General features: G+C 45.4%; 1 protein-coding gene across 7 annotated transcripts in view; it reads right to left on the minus strand.

The window, feature by feature from the left end:
- Positions 1-15,833, minus strand: part of LOC137524253 (nuclear factor 7, brain-like) — a 157,831-nt gene that overhangs the window by 95,899 nt on the left and 46,099 nt on the right. For all 7 annotated transcript variants that reach the window (XM_068243901.1, XM_068243904.1, XM_068243902.1 and 4 more), the window contains exons 14-15: positions 12,545-12,604; positions 7,988-8,044 (exon numbers count right to left, since the gene is read on the minus strand). In XM_068243901.1, the coding sequence (XP_068100002.1) occupies positions 7,988-8,044; positions 12,545-12,604 (117 nt within the window). The remainder of the gene's footprint in view (positions 1-7,987; positions 8,045-12,544; positions 12,605-15,833) is intronic.

Consider the following 15,833-nt stretch of genomic DNA (forward strand, 5'->3'; position numbering starts at 1 on the left):
CTACTAGTGTTTCTATCTATATACATAACATCGGATGTAGCATGTGCCGTGATCACGCAAAAACGCCTTGACAGATTTGAACGAAACTTGGTATACAGATCCCTTACTACCTGGGATGATATGTTCTGGGGGTCTCGCGTCCCCCCTGCACACCTGGGCGGAGCTACAAACAGCCAATCAGATTTCACCCATTCATGTCAATGGGAAAAATATAAAAGGCTGCCATTCTCACAGTAATCAAGCCAGAGTCCCCACACTTGGCACAGTTTGTCACTTGGTGACCGAGGTAACAAATCCAGGAAAAGTGGGCGGAGCATAAAACAGCCAATTAAATTTCAGCCATTCATTTTGAATGGGAAATGTAAACTGCAGCCATTCTTACACTGCTAATAGCAGGGCTCTCAAACTTGCCACACTTGGTCACTGGGTGAATGGGCTTAATATTCAGGAAAGTGGGTGGAGACTACAACAGCCAATCCATATTCACCTCTTGATTTTCAAGGGGAATATTTACATTGCTGAGATTCTTACACTGTTAATGGCAGAGGCTTCAAACTTGCTAGTCGGTCATTGGGTGACTGGGGTCCAAAGTTACTAAAGGGGCGGGACCACTAACAGCCAATCGGATTTCCTTGGTGGGTAAACTGCTTCCATTCACACATTTTTGATGCCGGGAACCTGAAAGCTCACACACTTGGTCATTGAGTGATTGTGTGTCAAGGTTACAAAAAGTGGGTGGAGCCAAAAACAAATATAATAGGGTCAAATATAAACTGCAGACATTTTTACACGGTTAATGGCAGGGTTCTCAAACGTTGCCCAGTTGGTCACTGGGTGACTGGGATTAATATTCAGGAAAATGGGTGGAGCCTACAACAGCCAATCAAAATTCACCTGTTGATTTTCAAGGGGAATATTCAAACTGCTGCCATTCTTACACTGTTAAGAGCTGAGGCCTCAAACCTGGTACAGTTAGTCACTGGGTGACTGGGGTTCAAATTCAGAAAGGGGCGGAGCCACAAAAAGCCAATCAGATTTGTTTAATTTCAATGAGAATATGCAGTACAAATTATTGATACCAAGGACGCCAAAGCTCATAAACTTGGTAATTGAGTGACTGTATGTCAAAGTTAGAAAAAGCGAGCAGTGCCAACAACTACATTTTTTACATGGCAGGGTTCCCAAACTTGGCACAGTTGGTCACTGGGTGACTAAACTTAATATTCAGAAATGTGGGTGGAGCCAACAGCCAATCAAAATTCCCCTATTGATTTTCAAGGGGAATATTTACATTGCTAGCATTCTTACACTGTTAATGGCAGAGGCCTCAAGCCTGACACAGTCAGACATTGGGTGACTTGCGTCCAAATTCACTGAAGGGGCTGGAGCCACAAGCAGCCAATCAGATTTGTTAGATTGATTTTAGCCATAATGTTATTGACAGGGTTTTCAAACTTGACACAGTTGGTCAGTGGATGACAAGGAATAATATTCAGGAAAGTAGGTGGAGCCTAAAGCAGCCAATCAAACTTGGTAATTGAGTGACTGTCAAGGTTAGATTGGTGGGCGGTGCCAACAACTAAATTTTTTTACATGGCAGGGTTCCCAAACTTGACACAGTTGGCCACTGGGTGACGAATTAATATTCAGAAATGTAGTTGGAGCCTAGAACAGCAAATCAAAATTAACCTATTGATTTTCAAGGGGAATATTGAAACTTCTGCCATTCTTATGCTACGTACACACATGCGACAACGATCGTTCGTTGTCAACGACGAACGTTCTTTTAATTGACGAAAGAACGACCGAAGTAAAGTTAGTTGTAAAAAGTGTGTAACGATCACATCGTTAGAACGAACGTTACACCACGTAAAAGCACTTAATGCGCCTGCGCATAAAATTGTAAAGTTCCTTGGAGAAAAAGTGAAATGCGCATGTCCAGCCTGGTACGAACGATCGTTTCCAACGATGTACCACTTTTGCGAACGATCGTCGGTGGTAAAAATCCGCCAAGACAGAACTTTGTTTTGTAGCGATTTGCCTCGTTCGTAGTTTGCCTTAATAGTCGGTGGTTCGTTTTTTGTAACGATCGTCGTTGGTAAAGATCGGGGAACGATCGTTACAAACGACTATAGTCGCATGTGTGTACGCACCTTTACACTGTTAATGGCAGAGGCCTCAAATCTACTACAGTCAGTCATTGAGTGACTAGGGTTCAAATTCACTAAATTGCTTTTAAATTGCTGCCATTCTTACACTGTTAATAGCAGATGCCTCAAACCTGGTACAGTTGGTCACTGGGTGACTGGATTGATATTCAGAAGTATGGGTGGAGCTTACAACAACCAATCAAAATTCACCTATTGATTTTCAAGGAGAATATTTACATTGCTACTATTCTTACACTGTTAATGACAGAGGCCTCAAACCTGACACAGTCAGTCATTAGGTGACTGGGGTCCAAATTCACTAAAGGGGGTGGAGCCACAGACCACCAATCAGATTTGTTAGATTGATTTCAGCCATTCTTTGATTGGCAGGTTTCTCAAACTTGACACATTTGGTCACTGGATGACTAGAATCATTATTCAGGAAAGTGGGTGGAGCCTACCATAGCCAAGCAAAATTAACCTATTGATTTTCAAGGGGAATATTTACATTGCTGCCATTCTTACACTCTTAATGGCAGAGGCCTCAAATCTGGTAAGTCAGTCACTGGGAAACTGGGGTACATTCTGAAAAGGGGGCAGGCCACAAACAGCCAATCAGATTTGTTTAAATTCAAAGGGAAAATGCAACTTATAGATGCCAAGGACCCCAAAGCTCATAAACTTAGTCATTGAGTGACTGCATGTCAAGGTTAGAAAAAGTGGGCAGAGCCAAAACAACTTTTTACATCGGAAAATATAAACTGCAGCCATTCTTACACGGTTAATGGCATGGTTGTCAATTTGACACAGTTGGTCACTGGGTGATCGGGATTAATATCCAGAAAAGACGGTGGAGCCTACAACAGCCAATCAAAATTCACCTATTGATTTTCAAAGAGAATATTGAAACTGCTGCCATTCTTACACTGTTAATGGCAGAGGCCTCAAACCTGCTACAGTAGCTCATTAAAGGGAAGGTTCAGGGAAACCTGTAAAAAAATAAAAATCCCTATCCACCTCCCTGGGGCTTCCTCCAGCCCGTGGCAGGCAGGAGGTGCCCTCGCCGCCGCTCCAGAGGCTTCCGGTCGTCTTCGGTGGCCGACCCGACCTGGCCAGGCCGGGCTCTTCTGCGCTCCAAGGACGGGCTCTTCTGCGTCCCACGCAGGCGCGCTGACGTCATCGGACATCCTCCGGGCTGTACTGCGCAGGCGCAGTAGTTCTGCGTATGCGCAGTACAGCCCGGAGGACGTCCGATGACGTCAGCGCGCCCGCGTGGGACGCAGAAGAGCCCGACCTGGCAGCCGGCCTGGCCAGGTCGGGTCGGCCACCGAAGACGACCGGAAGCCTCTGGAGCGGCGGCGAGGGCACCTCCTGCCTGCCACGGGCTGGAGGAAGCCCCAGGTAAGTGGATAGGGATTTTTATTTTTTTACAGGTTTCCCTGAACCTTTCCTTTAAGTGAATGGGGTTCAAATTCACTAAAGGGGTGGAGCCTCAAACAGCCAATCAGATTTCTTTGCTGGATAAACTGCTTCCATTCACATAATTCTGGTGCCAGGAACCCGAAAGCTCACAAACTTGGCCATTGAGTGACTGTGTGTCAAGGTTACAAAACTGGGTGGAGTGAAAAACAGATTTCTTGGGAAAATGTAAACTGCAGCCCTTCTTAACTGTTAATGGCAGGGTTCTCAAACTTTGCACAGATGGTCACTGGGTGACTGAGAATAATATTCAGGGAAGTGGGTGGACCCTATAATAGCCAATCAAAATTCATCGGTTGATTTTCAAGGGGAATATTTAAATTGCTGCCATTTTTACACTGTTAATAGCAGATGCCTCAAACCTGCTACAGTTGGTCATTGGGTGACTGGGGTTCAAATGCTAGAGAGGGGCATAGCCCCACATAGCTAATCTGATTTGTTTAATTTCTATGGGAATATACAAATTATTGATGCCAAAGACCCCAATGCTTACAAACTTGGTCATTGAGTGTTTGTGTGTTAGAAAAAGTGGGCAGTCAGCACCAGCCAAATACATACCCGGGCAACGCCAGATCATCAGCTAGTTACTTCATAAATTATGGGCTTGTAATGGACGCATAACTGAAAAAAATGCACATTTCCAAATAAAATATTGGTGCCATAGGATGAAATAACGCTTGGATCTCCTCTGAGACGTGAGAAATAGATGCATCAGGGCGAATTTACACCCCAGGTATAAAAAAGTGAGGGGACCAAGCAAGCCGATTCCTTTTTAATCATTGTAGAATTATATATATAGTGTAACGTAATGGGCGATTATGGAATTAGGTGTTTTTGTAATAATTTTGTATGGGAAACAATTTTTGGGGAAAAAAAAAAAAAGGATTATAAAAAAAAAAATATTGGTGCCATACACTGTATTAGGGAAATTTTTTAAACGTTTCAATAACGGGACAAATGGGCAAATAAAATGTGTGGGTTTTAATTACATATTTTACATTACATTTTAATTAGCATGTATTATTTTAAATCTATAATGCCCGAAAACTGAGAAATAACTATTTTTTTCCGTATTCTTCCTGTTAAAACACTTATAGAAAAAAAAATTCATAGCAAAAAGTACCCCTCAAAGAAAACAACAAGATATAGATTGTTTTGTTGTGATAAGTAATAATAAAGTTACAGGCGAATGAATGGGAGGAGCGCTGACAGGTGAAAATTGTTCTGTTTTTTTTTTAGGGGGAAAAACCCTTGGTGGTGAAAGTTAAAGCTATGTGTAAAGGTTTAGCTATTTAACTAACAATGTTATATAGTGAATACTATATGTAATGTTCTACTTTATTTGTATTTTTCATCGAATGTTTCAGGTTAAGGAAATTATACCGGTACACTATAACGCATATGTTGTAATGGTCTTCTGACAAGTACCAATAAAAAGTTACATTTGAAAAAATACATAGTTTAAATTGTAAACTACAAATATTAGACAATGATGCAATGTTATTAAAAAAAAACACACAAAAAACTATATAACTGAAAAATAAAAATATGATATTCTTTTCTTTGCTACTAATGTTCTATTCATTATCCCTACTACACATACAATCCATTAGATCATACGTTTTTTTTCCGCTTCCATGTCACATTAAAGCAGGCCTGTAGTGGGCCAAATCTATCAGTTGAAAGAGGAACTTTATTGAAATATAGTAGCAGAGGGAAAAATAACTCAATATATTGCCAAGTGGGAATTAAAAAAAAAAAAAAAGAAGAGATCAAGAAATGATTGATATTCAGCATGTAATTTGTTCATGTTGTCTGCTCCACAATGAGCCTGCACGTCATCTTTACTAGTGGCAGACATGAAAAACACTAGACAGCACCAACTGCCATCATCTATAACTGAACCCTCTAACAATGCGATAGGCTACAAAATTGTGTTTTTTTTTCTTTCAAAGATATACATATGCACAGAGGGAGATACTGGTTGGGTGGCAGCTGGAAATGGGTGTTATTTCCCACAATGCAACAAGGTTTACAGGAAGGAAACTCATGACGACTCCACGCAACTCCATACTTCCTCCTTCCAAAGCCAGAAGGAGGAAGCATTAGTCCTTGTTCACATTGGTTGACTCAAACATATTTAAGCACATGATATGAAACTCGCATCAACGCATGCGTTTTTTTAACGCGTTTCAGTGCACTTTTTAAGCGAACCTATGCGTTTTACACATGATTAACCGCGTTCAGCATGTTTTGCTTATTTGATGAAGCAGTTGTCAAAGATTTGTTTTCATTTGAATTTTGTTTTTAATTAGGGGTAAAAAAAAAACCCAGCAGCTCCAAACCGCATTGCTATGTGCTTCTATGCGCTACAAAATTGCACCCATTCACTTGCATTGCTGTGCGCTTCACAGCACAACGCACAGAAATGCCTGCAACACTACGTTTCTCAAACAGACAGTAACAAAGCGTGTGCGTGTGTACTTGGTACATAAACGATGGAAAAATGTGTACCAATGCAAGCGCACAGCACTATGAAAAGAAAACAGCAACATCCCTAGTGTGAACAAGACCTTAGAATCCCATTAACAGTGAAGTAGTGACCTCCCTCTGACCCCATCTGCTCGTTTGGTGCTGATCTGCGGCGTTCGGCAGTATTCAGATGAACACAAACACTACTTGACATTACACTATGACTATGGCTTGGTTCACACTTGCATTGAGTGGCAAATAGATATGTGAAAACAGATCTGATTACTGGTCAAGTGGGTCCGTTTTCACTCCTCTTCCGTTCCCCTGTATCCGACCCCCCCCGACGCCTATCAGCAAAGTGAATTTTGCTGGATAGAATGGTCTGTTTCTTCACTAGTGTGATAAAAAAAACGTTAATTTTCCTCAAAGCCCCCAATGCAGCGCTTCAGCTTCCATTTCCGTTCCGTTGGTCTCAGTGGTCCGGAAAAATTGCTGCAGCAGGAAACTTGCGCTCCGTTTAGCGGATTGTGCGGATCGGATCCATAGGTGAACATTGGATCCATCTGCATCCATTCCCTTCTGATCCGGGATTGGACCATTTTTTTGCGCTAGTTTGAACCAGACCTTAGGGACTTTAGATGAGAATCTTGCAGAGGGACAAAGGGCTCTATTCACAAAACTTCTTATAAACGACTTATTTATCACCTACTTGATAAAAATACCCCTTCAGCACATTTACAAGCAAAATAATCACTCACAGTAAGTTGCTCCTGATTAACTCCATTTCAGTATTGCTTTTCTTGCCTTAATTATATTTTTGCTCTTATGGAGCTCAAAAAAGTAACAAAGATAAGGTGAAAAACAGGCAATCAGGTAAAAACGCTTTGTGACTCATACCCAATAAGTCACTCGAATTCTTCATTGTAACTGATAAAGTGCTGTGGACAGTATATATGGGTGCTAAATACATGTGCAATAACATACTGTATACAATGGTGTAGCAATACGGGTTGCAGTGGTTGCGACAGCATCGGGCCCTCCCTCAACCACAGTATTGGTTCTTTATTGGTCCTGTGCTTGTAATCATCACTTCTATAAATGCTTTGAAAGATAATCATTAACTGCTTGGGCGTGGCCGCGGCAGCAGCCCCAGGAACGCTTAACGCTGATCGGTGTAAAGTCCTGGGGCTTGCATTTGCAGGAGATCATGCGTAGGCTACGTGCTGATCGCCGCTCGGAGACTGTTAAGACTGCGAAACCGCCATCTAATTAGCATGCACAGCGCTGCGATCGACAGCAGCGAAGTACTGGGGACAGCCGTGTGACACTGCTGTATCCCTGGGGGACACAGGAGCGATCTGCTGTGATAGGCTGAAGCCTATCACAGCCGATCACTAGGATTGGCTGACTGGTAGAGTGAGGGAGGGACTAATAAAAAAAGAAACAAAAATAGAAAATGTATTATAAAAAGAAACAAATATTGACAAAAAAATTAAACATTGGGGGAGCGATCAGACCCCACCAACAGAGAGCTTGGGAGAAGAGGGGGGGGGGGGGGGGGAAATCACAAGTGTGCAGTGTTGTGCGGTCCTGCAGCTAGGCCTTAAAGCTGCAGTGGCCTATGTTACAAAAAATGGTGTGGTCTTTAGGGGAAGGTGGGGGGTAAAGCCTGTGGTCCTGAAGTGGTTTACAAGCTGTTCCCCGTCCCCTTCTTACACTGTTGTCCTTGGCAGGTTTTGGTGCGCCGTCTCAATTGTGATGTATAGAGTGCTTGGGGGGCCCCATGTCAAATTCGCACCGGTGGCCCACAGCTCCTTAGCTACGCCACTGACTGTATATACACTTGTAAGCGCATCTTGCCTTTAAACCACCCCATGACTGCTTACCTGAGCTGGGAACTGCGGCCGGGAGACCTTGGAACGCCTGCCCGCTTTTCTGCACACCTGTAAAATAAAATGATAAAAAATAGATTGCGTTTTGCACAGAATAAAGGCTTCTTTGTGTAACTTGGCCTTTCAGAATGGTTTGTATAATGAAGTTTGGGTTGTATTCCTGTACAATACATGTGGTGGCCGCAATTCTATGTATATGCACATCCCCGTTCCTCCTGTGTGACCTGCATCTCGGCTGGTACATAGATTGTGGTCTTGGATGCAGTGTGTGAGGTCATAAAGGACGGCAGAAATATTGTGACAGTGTCCCTACCGCAGTACAGGTAGCTGATGATACTTACCTCAGGAGGGGGAAGCCTCTGGATCCTAATGATGCTTCCCCGTCCTCCTGGGCCTTCGTGTTCCAACGCTGGCATCCGCTAACTGTTCAATAACGGTGGCCTGCCAGCACTGGAGGCTTTCCCATGTGATGGAAATAGCGGAGTCCAATTGGGCCGCTCAACTGTGCAGGGGGGGGGGGGGGGGGGGGCGCACGTGCGCAGTGGCTCAGACCCCAACTGGTCCAGCTATTTCCATGAGAACAGGGTGCAAGAGAACTTTCATGGGAGCCAGTGCTGGATACCCTATGCCAGTGATGGTTAACCTTGGCACTCCAGCTGTGACAAAACTACAAATCCCATCATGCCTCTATCTCCCCGAGTTATGTTTCGAGCTGTCAGAGTATTGCAAGGCCTCATGGGACTTGTAGTTCCACCACAGCAGTCTTTGGCGCACAACCTCAGCTCGTCCTGTCCGCAGCACCTTTATTTGACCTGAGGAAGCGGTTTGAGCTGCGAAACGCGTTGTCTGAAGTGCTTATGCTATCTGAAGTGCCTATGCTAATAAAACTACCCAATTCTTCAACAAAGTGAAATCTCCTTATATAAGGGTACTTGTGAATATACTACAAAGGCGCCTCCTATCCTTTTCGGACCACTACCACAGCTGGAGTGCCAAGGCTAACCACCACTGCCCTATGCTGAACGGAGCGGTTGGAGAGGACAGCAAGCACCTCATGGGGCTGGAGGAAGCCCCAAGTAAGTACAGTATATATACACCCAATTATCCCATCTCTGGTACACTTTAAAGTGAACCTGAAGTGAGAGGAACATGGAGGCTGCCATTTATTTCCTTCGTAAGCAATACCACTTGCCTGGCCGTCCCCCTGATCCTCTGCCTCTAATACTTCTAGCTATAGCCCATGAACAAGCATGCAGCAGATCAGATGTTTCTGACATTATTGTCGGATCTGACAAGATTAGCTGCATGCTTGTTTCTGGTGTGATTCACACACTTCTGCAGCCAAATAGATCAGCAGGGCTGCCAGACAACCGGTATTGTTTAGAAGGAAATAAATATGGCAGCCTCCGTATACCTCTCTTACTTCAGATTCCCTTTAAAGGACAACTATCATGAGAAGAATATGAAGGCTGTCATACAGCGCATTGGAGGAGGACGGCGCGGGACATTACCAACTGCAGGGGGCTGATAGAAGCCCCAGTTAAATCTCAGCTCATTTGAATTTTTCAATACCACAGAACACACACACACAGAACACACACACACACACACACACCACTGCTACACACACACACACACACACACACACCACTGCTACACACACACACACACACACACACACCACTGCTACACACACACACACACACACACACCACTGCTACACACACACACACACACACCACTGCTACACACACACACACACACCACTGCTACACACACACACACACACACACACCACTGCTACACACACACACACACGCCACTGCTATACACACACACACACACACACACACACACGCCTATGCTACACACACACACACACACCACTGCTACACACACACACACACACCACTGCTACACACACACACACACACCACTGCTACACACACACACACACACACAGAACACACACAGAACACACACCACTGCTACACACACACACACACACACACACCACTGCTACACACACACACCACTGCTACACACACACACACACACACACCACTGCTACACACACACACACAGAACACACACCACTGCTACACACACACCACTGCTACACACACACACACACACACACACACACACACACACACACACACACACACACACACACACACCACTGCTACACACACACACACAGAACACACACACAGACAGAACACACACAGACAGAACACACACAGACAGAACACACACCACTGCTACACACACACACACACACACACACACACAGAGAACACACACACAGAACACACACCACTGCTACACACACACACACACACACAGAACACACACAGAACACACACACACACACAGAACACACACCACTGCTACACACACACACACACACACACACAGACAGAACACACACCACTGCTACACACACACACACACACACACACACACACACACACACACACACACAGAACACACACACAGAACACACACCACTGCTACACACACCACTGCTACACACACACACACACACACACAGAACACACACACAGACAGAACACACACAGACAGAACACACACAGACAGAACACACACCACTGCTACACACACACACACACACACACACACAGAGAACACACACACAGAACACACACCACTGCTACACACACACACACACACACACACATAACACACACAGAACACACACACACACACACACAGAACACACACCACTGCTACACACACACACACACACACAGAACACACACACAGACAGAACACACACCACTGCTACACACACACACACACACACAGAACACACACACAGAACACACACCACTGCTACACACACACACACACACACACAGAACACACACACACACACACACAGAACACACACCACTGCTACACACACACACACACACACACACACACACACACACACACACAGACAGAACACACACCACTGCTACACACACACACACACACACACACACACACCACTGCTACACACACACACCACTGCTACACACACACACCACTGCTACACACACACACACACACACACCACTGCTACACACACAAACACACACACACACACCACTGCTACACACACACACACACACACACCACTGCTACACACACACACACACACACACCACTGCTACACACACACACACACACACACACACACACAGAGAACACACACACAGAACACACACACACACAGTAGGATTATTCAAGATGGCGGAATATCATTTTTCCCAATTAATTGAACTATGTATGATCAAATAAAAATAAACCCCAATATTTTCCTTCCTTTAGGTACACAAGACAAGAACTTGTTGATGTATGATTTAATATTATGATTATAGTAGTGTAATTTAGGTATAAATTATAGGTATTTGATTACATTTTATAGTAAAAGTGTGATGATTCATGCAGTCCACTTCACAAGCTACAAACACACAGCTTGTTAGCTGTGTTGTGCTCAATAGCTAATCTAATTCACCTTGTCTTACAAACAATTGCCAAACAAGGGGAGTCTGAGTAAAGGCCCATACACACGTCTGATTTTTGTGAACAACGAGTCGTTTGAACGTTCCGTCGTTCAGTCGTCCGCACGCCAAATGAGGCGTGTATACAGACTGTCGTTCGCGTGATAAGACTGAGTTTGAGCGACCCCATTCAGTGGGTATATTTTTCTTTAGATAAACACAATCAATAGTTCTATGATCGCTGGCTGTGAATTCCATAACTTGTTTTGTATAAAAGCTAAAGCTGCCTCCTATAAGCCTTTATATTTAGGTATTTTGCCGTAGCATGTGCAGACCACGCCTAGCAAAGTTTAGGATGACTCAATAGATATTTCATTCAAAAATGTTATATATATATATATATATATATATATATATATATATATATATATATATATATATATATATATATATATATATATATATATATATATATATATATATATATAGTCACTTCGGGTTCTGGCCGGCCAATGTGCAAAGTGGCTGCTGCACTGCGGCCAATGTGAGGAATGGAATGAATCATGTAACATTCATGTATCTTCTGACCGCAGCGCAGCGGCCAAACGTATCGCAACTTAGTTATTTTAATGAAATTACGCCGGCGGCAATGAAACAGATGAAGCCGCCGGCTTTTTCTCTGCCTCTCTCTCCTCCCCCCCGCCTCTCTCTCTATCTCTTATTATGGGCAGCACTCGTGTCCCCCTCCAGAGTCGTTCGTCCAACCAATTCTGTACCGCCTCAGTAAGTAGACACAGAATTGGTTGATTTAATGAACAATGAAATAAATGTATACACTCCATAATGCAGTGCATTTCGCAGGATCAAACTCACTTCATCAGGCAATAACGGGAGTAATAACTAGTACTGGTCAGTATGGCAGCCAAGCGTCTGGTGTATTCTAGTAAAGCTCAGTGTAAAATAAATCAATGCTAATAAAATGTACAGTAAAATGTAAACGTGCGTCTAGCCATTAAACCACCCAATGGTTCCTCACCTGGTTTGGAGACTGTTGTAGCCGAGAAACCTTGGGAGTTTTGCCCAGTCTTCTGAATAGCTAAAAATAAAATAAAAAATTAACATATGTTCAACTCATCATTACATTTGCAACCAACATGGGGTGTAGAGTTTCCTCTCACATGCCAAGAAGGTCTAAATTCTCTATGTGAAACATTTTATTTGCACTAATAGTAATTTCTTGAAGGACCATTACCACATTTTTCAGACTATAGGATGCACTTTTTCTCCCCCCCAAAATTTTGGGAGAAAAGTCATGCTCTAAAGCAGAGAGGTAAGGAACCTTTTTGGCTGAGAGAGCCATAAACAACACATTTTAAAATGCAATTCCGTGAGAGCCATACAATATGTTTTCAACTGGGACAGTAGGGCTCATGTCCCTGTTTCCATGGTGATGTGTATACAGTTGATCCTCCGGGCAACAGAAGTGTCAGACATGTCTTCAGCTTCTCTTGGTATTCAGCAACATCTGCAATTTCCCCAAGAGCCAGACAGGAGAAATACCGACTAACAGTTTGTACAATTATCTAGCTGACTTGGGGGTTGATTAACTTTGTTGGACGAGATCCCCACACTTTAGCCCATTAGGCTGCCTGTCAAGGGACAGGCAGCCTATTGGGCCAATCAAAGTGTGGGGATCTCGTCCTACATTACTGGACCTGACAGGGCCAGGAGTGGGACAATTGTAGTAGCCTTCAGTTTTGGGGGGATTGTAAGTTATTAGTGCATGCTACAGCAGTAGTGTGCCTACTTTGACAATTTTACTTGCGCTGCCACACTAAGGGCCTGAACCCACTAACGTAATTGTGCACAGTTGTGTCTGCTTTTCAGCAACACATCAATGTTACAGATGCTGAAAAGCGGACACAACCGCGCACAACTGCATTAGTGGGCTCAGGCCCTAAGCTGCACTGCTTGAGCAGTGTAGCTTAGTGAATCAAACCCTACTGATTTGTCTGTGAGCCATCTGGCTCCCGAGCCATAGGTTCCCTACCCCTGCTCTAAAGATACAGAAAATGAATGCAGAGAGCGCAGAGAAGCTACCGCTATAATTTACCTGTTCCTGCTGCCACAATCTTCTCCCCCTGGCTCCGTCAGTGATCTTCTTCATCGTCCTCTGTGCTGGCTCACGGCAGCACGCTCTTCAGTGGCAGCGGTGGACAGGGACACTGGCCGCCTACCGTTATGCTGAACAGCCGGGTCCTCCATACCGCTGCCAGCATCCGTGCCGTCTCTGTACACTAGCGGCACATTGTGTGCCAGGGGTCACGTATGACATCATGTATGACCTCCCTCACATGTGCACAGCATAGCGGTAAGCATCCAATGTCCCTGTCTACTCCTGCCACTGAAGAACAGCGCGCTGCCGGGAGAGGAGGAAAGGATGATGAAGAAGAGGATTGCTGATGGAGCCAGCGGGAGAGGATTGCAGGGCTAACGGCTGGGCTAACGGCTGCAGCCCTACCTCACAGCGCGTCTATCAGCGGCGCATCGCCGCCTCTCCCCCGCCCCTCTCAGTGAAGGAAGACTGTGGCGGGGAAAGGCGGAGATACGCGCTGACAGACGCGCGTGGGGCAGGGCTGCGGCGGTTAGTCCTGCCTCAATCTGCAACACATCACCCGCTGCTCGGAGGGGATTGGGGGGGGGGGGTCAGGGACCCTCGTTTAGCCGCGGTTTAGCAGGGGCACACATGCTCATGCTAACTATGAGCTCTGAAGCGAGATTTATTCTCACTTCAGAGTCTCTTTAAAGAGGAACTGTAACGGCAAAACGTCCCCTGGGGGGTACTCACCTCGGGTGGGGGAAGCCTCAGGATCCTAATGAGGCTTCCCCCGCCGTCCTCCGTACCTCAGGGGTCTCACGGCAGCCCTCCGTACAGCCGTGACGTAATATTTACCTTCCTGGCTCCTGCGCAGGCGCTCTGACGGCTGTCGGCTCCGAAGTAGGCGGAAATACTTGATCGCCGTCGGGTCCGCTGTACTGCGCAGGCGCAAGTCTCCGGCGCCTGCGCAGTAGAGCGGACCCGACGGAGATCGGGTATTTCCGTCTATTTCCGAGTCGAAAGCAGCCACAGCGCCCCCGCTGGAGCCAGCAAAGGTAAATATTGAAATTACAGTCGGGCCTGTCGCCGGCTGTTCAGAGGGCTGCAGCGAGACCCTTCCCCCACCCGAGGTGAGTACCCCCCAGGGGATCTTTTTGAAGTTGCAGAGTCTCTTTAAAGCAAAACTGAAGCTAGAAAAAAAAAAAAAAAAAAAAAAAGCTGAATACTAACCTATGGAGATGGAAGGATCTGGATCCTACTGAGCCTTCCCTTCCCGTTTGATTATGTCAAGGTCTCTACAGCCATACATCTAGCGATGATGGGCAGATTTGACCAAGAGATCAATAAGATTCTGGGGAGAACACTGCTCTCTAATAATCTGATTAGAGAGATCTGTCGGCTGCCCATACACTGTAGGCCGATTCCCAACAAATTTCATGCTGAAATAGATCTGGAATCTGCCTTGTGACGCCACATCGACGCTGTTCCCCAACTATACATCACCGGTCCGTAGCTGCCGCTTATCCTCCGCTGGCTCCGGGCGCAGTGCTTTGTCCATACACACGCCCCACGTGGTTGCTGGCATACGTGTGGAGGTGTCTGATGTCACACAGGCGCCCTCGTTACTCTGGCAACCACGTGGCCCATATGTATGGATGGAGGACGGCGCCCGGTGCCTGCGGAGGATAAGCGGCAGACATGCACAGGTAATGTAAAGTGCACCAGGCACCACATTACACATTAATCCCTTCAGATTGTAAACTCACAAAGGCAGGGCCATCCTCCTAATGTTTACTGTTTTTGTTGCAATACTTGTGCTGCTTGAGACTCTTTGTAACGGTTGCTTTGTAAACGCTTTATTTGTAAAGCGCTATGGAATATGCTGGCGCAGTATAGTTAAAAAATAATCCTCTATAACCGGGGTGTCAAAATCAAATACAAAGTGGGCCGAGATTGAACACTGGGACCTAGTCACAGGCCAACCTCAATGTCTACTGGCCACTCTTCCTCCGTTATAAAGTTCCCTGGTGTCTAGTGGCTCCTCTCCAACCCCTATACAGGTCCTCGGTGTCTAGTGGTCCTCCTCCCTCCACTATACAGTTCCCTGGTGTCTAGTGGCCCCCACCCTCCCCTATTTAGTTCCCTGGTGTCTAGTGGCCCCCACCCTCCCCTATACAGTTTCCTAGTGTTAGTGCTTTTCCCCTACCTCCCCAACATGGCTTCTCTG

Source organism: Hyperolius riggenbachi, chromosome 7 (assembly GCF_040937935.1).
Source record: "Hyperolius riggenbachi isolate aHypRig1 chromosome 7, aHypRig1.pri, whole genome shotgun sequence".
Taxonomy (NCBI): domain Eukaryota; kingdom Metazoa; phylum Chordata; class Amphibia; order Anura; family Hyperoliidae; genus Hyperolius; species Hyperolius riggenbachi.